This window comes from Carex rostrata, chromosome 3 (genome assembly GCF_964058835.1).
Source record: "Carex rostrata chromosome 3, lpCarRost1.2, whole genome shotgun sequence".
In the NCBI taxonomy this organism is placed as follows: domain Eukaryota; kingdom Viridiplantae; phylum Streptophyta; class Magnoliopsida; order Poales; family Cyperaceae; genus Carex; species Carex rostrata.
Window position 1 is genome coordinate 15,484,928 of NC_135920.1, and position 12,044 is coordinate 15,496,971.

At 36.3% G+C, this 12,044-nt stretch overlaps 2 protein-coding genes across 2 annotated transcripts; one reads left to right on the forward strand and one right to left on the reverse strand.

The window, feature by feature from the left end:
• Positions 1-1,286: 1,286 nt before the first annotated feature.
• LOC144551771 (transcription factor MYC2-like) lies at positions 1,287-3,696 on the forward strand. The gene has a single exon (XM_078299877.1). It carries the CDS (start codon positions 1,333-1,335, stop codon positions 3,418-3,420), a length of 2,088 nt encoding a protein of 695 aa, XP_078156003.1. The 5' UTR covers positions 1,287-1,332; the 3' UTR covers positions 3,421-3,696.
• A 1,666-nt stretch (positions 3,697-5,362) lies between these two features.
• LOC144551773 (WEB family protein At3g02930, chloroplastic-like) lies at positions 5,363-9,495 on the reverse strand. The gene is made up of 3 exons (XM_078299878.1): positions 9,326-9,495; positions 8,564-8,804; positions 5,363-8,080 (listed from the first exon to the last, which is right to left on the reverse strand). Exons 1-3 carry the CDS (start codon positions 9,355-9,357, stop codon positions 5,495-5,497), a joined length of 2,859 nt encoding a protein of 952 aa, XP_078156004.1. The 5' UTR covers positions 9,358-9,495; the 3' UTR covers positions 5,363-5,494.
• Between the last annotated feature and the right edge of the window lie 2,549 nt (positions 9,496-12,044).

Below are 12,044 nucleotides of genomic sequence, written 5' to 3' on the forward strand. Positions count from 1 at the left end.
GAATGAATATTATCATACCTGGGTTTTTGGGCTATCAGATCTGTGTTATGTTGGCAATAGAATTAAAATTATTTTAACTTCTATAGATCATAGGTGGCACCTTGCAGTACAGTATGACTCCCAATTACACAGATGATGTTGTCCATTACAATATCACGATCCTGCAGTACACTTATTAATTTACTTGTGTTAATTCCATCGTCTCATAGCAATAGATTAGGTTCAAGGTAGGTATGTAGATTATCAATTATATGATTAATCTCCATTAATCATACCGTATACGGATAACCCTACTCTATCAAGGGGCCCAGCGTTACTATTACTCATATAGTGATACGAGGGACGATAGTACTTTTGGTGAGCATCTCTTCCTCCGCATAAGTCATGTATATTGAAATGTCACCTTTATAGCTACTTTTTACGGATAGCGTTAGATAACACCCACGAATATACACTTCTCATGTAGGAAAGACCACACCTCATACTTTAGAACTTAATACGAATGAAAATGTTAATGACACAAACACATTACCATATAATGTTTCATTTAGGGTCAGTTAAATACCATGTTCAAATGTATCTATGTGATTAAATGACAACGCCTTGTCTATGATCTGTAAAACTTGATCATCATTTAATCCACATACTAACCTTCTTATAGCTAATTAGTGTTCTGCTAATTACCACGGTTAGTGACAATTTAGATTGTTTATCATCTATATTATGAAGTTTTACAATTCAAGTCATAAACCCGAATGATACATAAAAGCAATAACACTCGAGGAATAAAATGATTTATATTAATCATCCAATTCATAAACAAATATGATTGACTTCTAAATTACTACTCTAGCACTCATCTTGCTGCACGATCGAATCCGTTCTTTCAGCTGTCGCCGCGCTCTGATGACCAGATCTATACATTGCCGTGACAAACTGAACATGCATATATGTTTGATTAAGATTTAACCCCTGTTAAATTTATAAGTATCATTAAGATAGTTGAAACACTTTATAAGTATCCGTAAGAAGATTTTTTTAAAAGAAGAAGGGGAAAGAGAGGAACATTTGAGGATAACTCATAAAGGAAAGAAAAGGGGGTTTTCTTCTTTCTTTTGGTAACGGTAACAGTAACAGTAACACTAACACTAACCGGACCGGATAAAGATAAAATCACAAAGCAAAGAAGAGAAGAGAAGAGAAGAGAAGAGCTGCTGTTAAAAAGTTACTTGCTCTTCGGAAAGCGACTTCCTTTTTCTCTTTTCTCTTTCCCCAAATCCTTTTCCCACCTCCGCCTCCTAATTTCTTTCTCCACTCTCCCAATTCCCCAACATGAATCTCTGGGCCGATGACAACACCTCCATGATGGAAGCTTTCTTACCCTCCTCCGATCTCAACTCCTCCTTTCCCTGGCTCTCCTCCTCCTCCTCCTCTCTTCCCTCCACGGCTGCTCTACCACCACCACCACCACCACCTCAACCCCCTTCCCCTTCCCAACCTATCTTCTTCAACCAGGAAAACCTCCAGCAACGACTCCAGACCTTAATTGAAGGAGATCGCCTGCCCTCTTGGACCTATGCTATCTTCTGGCAATCCTCAGTCGACACCCAGTCCGGCGCTTCTCTCCTTGGCTGGGGTGACGGCTACTACAAGGGTGGCGAGGAAGACAAGAGGAAGCAACACACCTCCACTGCTGCCTCCGCTGCTGAGCAGGAGCACCGCAAGCGGGTATTACGCGAGTTAAACTCCCTTATAGCAGGGGGTGGATCTGATGATGCGGTTGAAGAAGAGGTAACCGACACTGAGTGGTTCTTTCTGGTGTCCATGACTCAGAGTTTTGTTAACGGATCCGGGCTTCCTGGTCAGGCCATGTTCAGTGGAAATCCGATTTGGGTTGCGGGAGGGCACGCGCTTGCCGCAGCCCCCTGCGAGCGGGCTCAGCAAGCCAACATGCTCGGCCTTCAGACCATGGTGTGTGTACCAGTAGGCAACGGTGTATTGGAGCTGGGCTCGACTGAGGTTATTATGTCTAGCTCAGAAATGATGGGTAAAGTCCGGGTTTTGTTCAATTTCGGATCCGGTCCTGGTTCAGGTGCTGGTGTCAGCTCGTGGATCGGGGCTCCGGCACCTGCTATGGCAACTCAGCAAACAGTGGCTGTGTCGACACCTGTGGCAGATCCAGCTGAGACGGACCCCTCAGTGTTGTGGCTGTCAGATCCATCTATAGATATTAAGGAATCTGTGGAGGTCTCAGTTTCAAAACCTCAAATTATTTCTGTGGAAAACCATAGCTCCAGTACTTTAACTGAAGCTCCAAACCCTAGCCCTTCAGTTCACATTCAACAGCAAAATCACACTGGCAACGGTCAGTCTTTCTATAGGAGAGAGCTGAATTTCTCAGAATATGCAGCTAACCAACAATCGGTGCCGACTCATCACGGCTTTAAGCCTGAATATAACGACATGCTAAATTTTGGAGGAGATAGCACGAGCCGGAGACAGGTATCGCCTTCCCCTTCCCCTGCTCCCCCCGGGCCCAGAAGCAGCAGCCCCTTCTCACAACATACCACCACAGTTATAGACAACAAAAAAACTACCAATAATAAAAGATCCATGGAGGCCACATCAAGAGCAAGCAACACAAACATCAATGCAACCAACGGCCCAACAAGTCACAACACTGAAGGCATGCTCTCTTTTTCTGCGGCCCGGGGCCAAACCGGCAAATCTGATTCTGATCATTCAGACTTGGAGGCATCTATCAAGGAGGTGGATAGCGGCCATGTGGTGGTCCCTGTTGTAGAGCCTGAAAAACGACCACGCAAGAGGGGCCGCAAACCAGCAAATGGCCGTGAAGAACCACTAAACCATGTAGAGGCTGAAAGACAACGCCGCGAGAAACTCAACCAACGTTTCTATGCTCTTCGTGCTGTGGTCCCCAATGTGTCTAAAATGGACAAGGCTTCCCTTCTAGGTGATGCAATTTCATACATTAATGAATTGCGTGTGAAAATGCAAACTCTAGAATCGGACAAGGACTCGTTGCAAAGCCAAATTGAGATGTTGAAAAAGGAGAGGGATGCAAGACCTCTGCCGCCGGCAAATGATAGTGAAAGTAAAGTTGGGAATGGACTCGGTGTACCTCGGTGCCATGGTGTGGAGATCGAGGTAAAAATTCTCCAAACGGAGGCTATGATTCGAGTGCAATGTAACAAAAGAAACCATCCGGCGGCGCATCTCATGTCTGCATTAAAAGCCCTAGATCTAGAAGTTTATCATGCAAATGTGTCTTGTGTAAACGATTTAATGATACAACAAGTAGCCGTGAAGATGGTTAGTCGTGTTTACAACCAAGAGCAGCTTCATTCAGCCATTTATTCCCGGGTAGCGGGTACGCCGGTACCTGGTGGGAGGTGTTAGGGTTCCATTGTCAGCGGACTGAGCGGGCAGATGAGGTGTAGGATCTTAGGTGTGATTTGGGGGAGATGTGTAACATTCATCTGTCCTTGTTTTGGTTTTGGGTCTACTGTAGAGTGTAATTTAGTATTTAAGTATATCTCTATTTTTGTTATGTACCAGTACTACTTACTTTAGCTGTAATTGTATATAGAGGTTGTGCAATAGATGGATGCTAAATATGCTCTACGCTTCTTCATCAGCTTTCTTTCTGAAATCTGAGAAGAAATCTTTTCCAAACTAACTCTTATTTTATTATTTATTAAATGTTTTGCTAGGGGCATGATAAACGTGTCTTATTCGATTTCTTCTTCTTAAAAAGAAAGAGTGTAGCAGTGTAACTGCTACTGCTAGGGTGCAAATATCTATTGTTCCAATTTGCATGATATTGAATATTGATAGGGAATGCTCACCAAACCAAAAAAAAAAAAAAAAAGTTGATCTATTTGGTGAAACTTCATTTCTATGCATGAACCAAGGACTATATCATGATCTTCCGAAGCTATATGTATTATGTAGTAAGCTTTTAATCTAAGCCGTCCGATCATCTGCACCCCTAAAAAAATAATAAATAAATGACTCTTGAGTCTTGACCCCGGATTAAATTCTCTTTTTTTTCTTTTTCCATCTCATTCTCATGATCTCATCTGTGGCAGTTGCTATTTAGCCTATTTTATTATTTCTCTTCCTGCAGTATTGTGATTGGTCGTTTGAGGCATGCGATATGATATTGACAAGGCAATAAATATCATTTTAAATTTATTGAGGTTCGCCTCAACTAGACAAATGGTTTGCATTTTTCTCCTTTTTCCCGTTTTACCTTTTAAAAAAAAAAAAAAAAAAAAATAGACACGAGGTGGCATCCACATCATTTCTCTTCTTCGTGAAAAACATGTCATGTGTGTGGTGGCTGGCATCTTTGACTATTCTCTTTTAGCATTTTGTTGTGACATGTGAGGTCACAGATGGTTTTCTTGTGGCATAATCCGTAGGGCCATTTGTGTTGTAACATGGAGGAATAACAGAACCTGTTATTTCAATTTGAACCGTTGAAATTTCAAAGGCACATGGTGGTTCCAATATTCGATTGAAGCAGTTTAATTAACATTAAAATTAGCACATACAACATTAATTAAGATGCCGATTTTTTTTTATTAATATCCAACATTAAATCGAAAATTACATAAATGTCCATGTTTTTTTGAAATCTTTTAAATATGTCCATAATTCCGAAAATTCTGACAGTTGGGAGTAATTTACATGATTTCTTATTTTATAAATTAATAATATTAATTATGTAAATTAATTACCTCGGACCGTCAGAATTTTCACTAATCTATTTTCTTTTTCAGAATGCCAAGAATCCTGGTAGATATATATCCAGTCTTAGGTTCCACAAACGTGGAATCATAACAAATTAACAATTAATACTTTAATAGGGACAGGGATGGCCGATGGCGACAATTAACACAGAATTATTAATATTTGACTTAAAGCAAAACGTAGTGTCTCAAAATATCTCAACTTAATTAAAAGAAGAAAAACATCTCCATATATAATCCGGCCCGCTAGGCGCTAGGCCGCTAGCAAGCAAAGCATGGGCCTTAATTAATGCTTATAGAAGCTTATATATATTATCATTTTCCTCAGAAAAAAAATGGTAAATATAAGAAAGTGAAATAAATAATTAAAAATTAGTGAGTCTAATTAATGTAAGATCAGTGATCAATGCCCATGGCCTCAAAGTCAAAACTAAATATTTATTTGTAAGAAAAGAATAACTTACATTGAATTAATAATTCACAATTGCTACATGTTCATAGTGGATACAAAATATAATAACAGATTGAAAAGAAAAGAAAAGAAAAGAAACAATTAAATCTTCTTACAACAAATGTATAATAAAAATGCAATTGAGGTCTCTAAAGTCTTCAATAAAAAGGAAATCATTGCAGCTAGTAAAAGGTTCAATTAAAAATAAATAAATAAAAGTACACAAAATAGAGATAAACTTAATATTACATTACCAGTGTTGCATTTATCTACTTGCCGTGACTTTCTTCTTAAGTAGATTTCCAAATTTCCTGAGCAACGCCTTCTTCTTCTTATGGTGATGGATATTATCAGGTCCATTAGCCAGCAACCCATTTGTCTGCTCATAGATTTCCTCTGGATTCGAATCAATCTCATCATCACTCGTCTCGTGATCAGTGACATCATGATGATCTCGCTCTTTCGCCAAATGGTTCTCAAGTGATGTGCCGTTATTCTCCCACTTCTTTCCCTCGACTGATTCCAATTCCTCCACCACCACTTTGGCCTTTTCATTTACATTTTGACGATTCTTGTTTTCATCATGGATATCTCTGGTTTTGATTGGTTGCGGGGCCTCCAACCTGTTCTCAGCCTGATCCTCACGCACCTTCTCCAAAGGTGAACACATTAACTTTAGAAGCATGTGTGGCTGCTTCTCGCTACTTCTGACATTAGTTTCTTCTGCTTTCTTTGCTGTGAACTCGGCAAGCAGTGCTGACAGCTCATCGATCTTTGCTTGAGCAGCCACTTCTTTCTGACGTAGATTGTCATTCTCTCTGGCCAAGCTCTTTAACTCATTCTCCTTTTCAGATAGCATTTCTTTCAGCCTCAAGCTATCAATTTTTGCCTCTTCGGCTGTTAGGTTTGCCTCAGTGATCTTTGATTCAACTTGCCTGAGCTTGTTTTCTAATTGGCTTTTATCATCCTTTGCAACTTGTATTTCACGCTCAGCAACTCTTAGTGACTCCATAACTTTATCCATTTCCATTTTGATAAGCATTATCTTAGAGTTCTCTGTACCACGCACCGCATCGTCTTCTTCCATTTTTCTAGCATTTGCTTGTCCCAGCAGTGCTGTCAGCTCTTCAATTTTTGCCAACGTGAAGGTTTCCCTGACCCGTAGTTCATTGATCTCCTGATATGCACAACTTAATTTCACCTCCTTTTCTGATAACACCTCATTTAATTGCAAACCCTCCGTCATTGCTTTTTCAGCAGTCGAGTTGGATTCCTTTAACATAGCTTCAACTTGCCTCAGTTTATTGTGTAATAAGGCCTTATCCTCCCTTGACACTTGTAATTCATGCTCTGCACCTTTTAGTGACTGCACCACCTTATCCATTTCTGACCTGATTGAATTGATTTGTTCATCTGACTTATTTGTAGAATTTTTAAAACCAATCTCTCTGGAATGCCATTCTTCCTTGGAACTTTTGGCCTCCATCTCCAACTTATCGACCGTTTTTCGGAGGCGAGAGATTTCTTTATTCGCCTCCTCAATCTCTGACTCGTACTTGTGTTGTGCATTACTACTGAATGTAGTTATTTCTGAGATTTGAGAATTGAAGCTCTCTATCTCAGCTTGTTTAACCAAAACCCTTTCCTTTGCTTCTCTTGCCTCAGAAGAAACCTCACGCAAAGCCGAGGCCAAATCTCCCATTGCCTTCTTAGAGCTATCCAATTCATCCTTCATCGTCTCCTTCTCCTTGAATATTCTGTTCCTCTCTTCTAAGAGACTCTCGATTTTCAAACTTGCCATTCTCTCCTTGTTCATTGCTTCCCTCTTAGCCGCCTCCAAATCTTCAATTTTCAGCTCAAAACTTTCGACTTTCGCCCGTAAATGATCAACCTCTTTTTGTGTCACATCAACTCGAAATCCGGATTTCTCTGCATCCTCTTTATACTTGGCCAACTCAGGCTCCAACAATTGCACCTTTTCCTTAAGATTGCATATCTCAGATTCTTTGACATTCAATATAGAACTGTTCTCCTCTAGTTCCTTTGTCATCGATACAATTGAACACTCTTTCATTGTATTGCATTCATCTAATTCCTCCACCCGATTCTCCAATCCTTCGGCACGCTTCTTTAATTCTTCTACCAACTGTGTTGATTCCACTTCTGCCCTCTTCGAATAAGCAAGATCAATTTTAAGGCCTTCTACCAACTCCTCCATGTGCATCAATTTTTCTTCTGTTTTCTTTGCCTTTTCTAGTCCTGCTTTCATCTCAACTGCCTCGGCCTCCATCTGTGTAATAATCTCAGATGCCTCCTTAGTCTTGTTCTCCAACTCCGTGGCGAGCAACCCTTTAAGGCGGTTGATTTCTTCGTTCAGTGTCTCCATTTTCTTTTCATTCTCCTCTACTGTTTTTGATATCTCCTCAGCACGGTTTAATGCCGCACATTTCGCATCAATTGCTTTTGCCAACTCGCTCTTGGCTTTCTCGAGCTCTTTATTGGTCAACACTAGCGCTGCGATATCTTGTGAGTGTTGTTTTTGTGTGATCTCCAACTTCTTCCTCCACTCATCTTCCTTCTTTTGCATGCTGTCAATGCTAGATTGCTCGAGTTCAATTGCACGGAATTTTTCAATCTCCCAAGCCTCTTCGGCTCTTCTCTTTGCCGAGAGAGCCTCTTCAAACTTCTCATTAGTCTCCTCGATCATCCTCCTAGCATCTTTCAAATCTTCAATTACTCCCGCCTTCTCCTTTTCGATCCCTTCCAGTTTTTCTCTGGCCTTCTTTAGCTCCTCTTGCGCTACTGTCACCTGCTCTTGCAGCTCAGACAGCTTCAGAGGCCTTGAACTTTTCTGCATATGGAACAATCAATCAAATAAGGTTCATTCGAGATATCATATATAACAATTTCAGTGCATCTTTATTGAAGATTTCCATATGTTTCTTCTCTATGACGAGTAATATTTATACACTTGTCCTAGAAAATTTGCAACAATTGCTTTTAATACTATCACCAAAACAATGCTATTATTAGAATTTTTTTAAAGCAAAATGAAATCAATAGGTGGGCTTAAGATGTGGTCTTTAGCATGATATTTAGTACTGATCAGCCATGGCATATTAATTGATCTAACCGAAGACATGCATTTCAAGCAAAAGTTCGGAAACAGATCACTTACATATTTTCCTAATGTTTCTTAAGACATGCATCGATAAAAAAGAGATTGGATTTAGTTCTATTTATTAACTTTTTCAGACGCTTGCAAATTAGAATCCAACTAAATAGCTCAGAATTTAAGAATAACTTGGTTTACATATATATATATATATGTTACCTCAGAAGCTGGAGTGCTGAGTCTGGGTGTGATCTTGATCGATCGGCGTTCTCCAGTACTTATCTTTGAATCCATCGATGTGGACATTCCCTTTTCACCTATAATGCCATTGGTGTGCAGGGATGGCGATGGATCACGGTTAGATGACTTGGTAGATCCACCGCGGATTAGCCTCGCAACCTTTGATGTTGCCTGTATCTTGTGCGTAGTCGCTGAAGTTGACGGCTCGGGTAATCCCGTTCTATTACAACATACAAAACATTTAATTGCGCATTCCGTACAATGAATGAAGTTATGAAAAGAAGTATACCATGTAGAAAAGAAACATTTATTTGTATCTCTGCTCTCGTTATTACATACTTTTGGCCTTTTGCTATTTTGGATCAATGTTTCACGGTATCTTATTTTTATTTATATGAACAATTTACATGTAATTTTCACATTAAAATTTAACTAGCAAAATTTACATCAAGTAAATCTCTATGAAAGAAGTACTCAACATTTTCTAATCATAAATAAAAAGTTATGCAAGACAAAAACAGAGCATTTGCTTAATTCTTCCCCCCTCTGTTTAAGTTATCCAATGGCTACATTTCATAATACAGAGCATGTGAGCAATTGCTTTATAAAAACCAAACCAAAAAATTTCATCGAAATACAGAACAAACATTTTAAAAGTTCGTTTGATGACCGATCGAATCGACAAAGATCAAGAATAAGCAATGAAATAAAAGGGAACAAAAGACAAAAAAAACTACATACTTGGATTTGGAGGCCATCATGGTACTTGCCATGCAACAGGTACAGCAACAAAGGAAGAACTACACTAAAGAGAAGGACAGATATTGTCAATGGAGGTAAAGCATCTAAAAGTTTTGAAATTGATTAGTCTCTGGCAATAGTTGCAGTAGCCACGAATGGTTAGTTGAATAGTTGCATTGCATTAAGGTTCCCCACTACATTCCCTCTCCTCTTAATTTTTATCTAAACTAATAACTTTGTATACTTCCAAAAAAATAAGAGCATCTTCATCCCTGCATTTGGAGTAAATTACACGTGGGTCCTTTAAAATTATAATTTTGGCTTGCAAATGATGTGAAAATGAGTTTAATCTCTTTCCCATGTTTGGTTGTGGCTTAAAGCTAAGGAGGTCTAAATTGGTTATTCCAACTTAAGTCGGTCTAAATTATTCATGCTTGGTTGAGACCTAAAGTTAAATCATAGTTTAAACTATTCCTTGTTTGATTAGAATTGGTGGAGGACTAAAGTTTTGAAAGCCTAAATTGGTTAATTATTTATAATAAGATACTAATTATATAATATTAATATATTATATATTATTATAAAATTTATTTAATATATTAATAATAATTATTAATAATAAGATACTAATTATATACTATTAATATATCAATAACAACTATAATATATTATAAGAGGAGGGATCAGGTTACAACAATTTTTGAGTTACAACAAGTTACAACAAGCATTTTCTATATTTTCAAAGTCCAAATCGTCGATCCAAACCGTTAGATGTGATCTCTACAATAAAATGTGCTTGGAGACCAAATTTTACATTTTTTGAATTTTTTTTACTATTTATTAAGATGGGTACAAAAACTAGTCAAATTCATACCATTGAATTTTGTACCATCTTAATAAATAGTAAAAAAATTCCAAAAAATGTAAAATTTGGTCTCCAAGCACATTTTATTGTAGAGATCACATCTAACGGTTTGGATCGACGATTTGGACTTTGAAAATGTAAAAAATGCTTTGTTGTAACTTGTTGTAACTTGATCCCTCCTCATATTATAATATTATTATTATAATAATAATTTACTATATTAACAATATTAATTATTATTTATATAATTATAAATTAATAATAATTATTAATAATAAGATACTAATTATATAATATTAATATATTAATAACAACTATAATATGTTGTAATATTATTATAATAATTATTTAATATATTAACAATATAACATATTAATAATAATTATGAATAAGAAAATATTAATTATATAATATTAATATATTATAATATTATTATAATAATTATTTAATATATTAACAATATAGGATATTAATTATATAATTATATATTAATAATATTTTTTAATAATAAGATACTAATTATATAATATTAATATATTAATAATAACTATAAAATATTATAATATTATTATAATTATTATTTAATATATTAACAATATAACATATTAATTATATAGTTATATATCGTTAATAAGATACTAATCACACAATATTAATATATTAATAATAACTATAATATATTACAATATTATATAATGATTATTTAATATATTAACCATATAACATAATAATTATATAATTATTTATTAATAATAATTATTAATAAAAGAATATTAATTATATAATATTATTATAATAATTATTTAATACATTAACAATATAAGATATTAATTATATAAGTATATACTAATCATAATATACTAATTATATACAAATAAAATATTATTATAATCATTCAAGTTAGGCCACGAGGTGGAATAAAAATTAAACCACCATGTGAGGTGGTTTAATTTAGGCCGGCCTAAAGATTGACTTATGTCAGCTTAGTCCAGCTCAATTAAGGCACGTTTGGTGGAATAACGAGGCCTAAACTCCTTATTCCACCCTTTTGGCCACAACCAAACATGGTGTTTGTGGCTTTGTGCAAATTTCATATTGACAAATTCTTCCTCAGGTTCTTTTGGCACCCCTTTTGTGTTTTATGATTTTATTGATTCTTTATTTAGGTGATGATGGAACAAAAACATGAGTAGAACTAGGGTAAAATTTTAATTTTTGAATTAATCTTGTATAGAGTCAAGTGATAAAAAAAAATTCAAAAATGAACACATTAAAATTAATTTATTATTATTTTGTTTTAAAAGGTGGTTTCCCACCGATTTCATTAGAAATAAAAAAGTAGTTCAGTTTCCGACTCCAAACAACTGGAGGAAGAAACATATACAAAATAACTGAAATATACCAATAACATGCCAAGACCACCTAAACATAAACAAAAAGCCACCAAGACTGAGACAAGATAGAGCTATTTGGTCTATTACATCAACATGCCAAAAAAGAACAAAAGAGAACTGAAACTACCTAGAAATGCATAAACACAAAAACTCCATCAAACAATTGATCAAGCTATTCATCAAGGAATTCTAACCCAAGAATAGGGGTTAAACCTTCTTGAGCCAGATCCCCATCCGCTAGCCCATCCAGTTGGTCTTCCACTTGAGTACCTATTTGAGTCATAACCTAACAAGGCATATCAGTAGTGGTCAATGGTAAAATTAAAGACAAATTAAGCAATGAACCGTTATTGAGAGTTTTACATCAAAATATGAAATTCAGTTTCAAGATTTTAGTGGGAGACCTAGTTAGAAATTGGCATGTAAGATCACAATTGCGTGTAATTTCTATGCTACAATT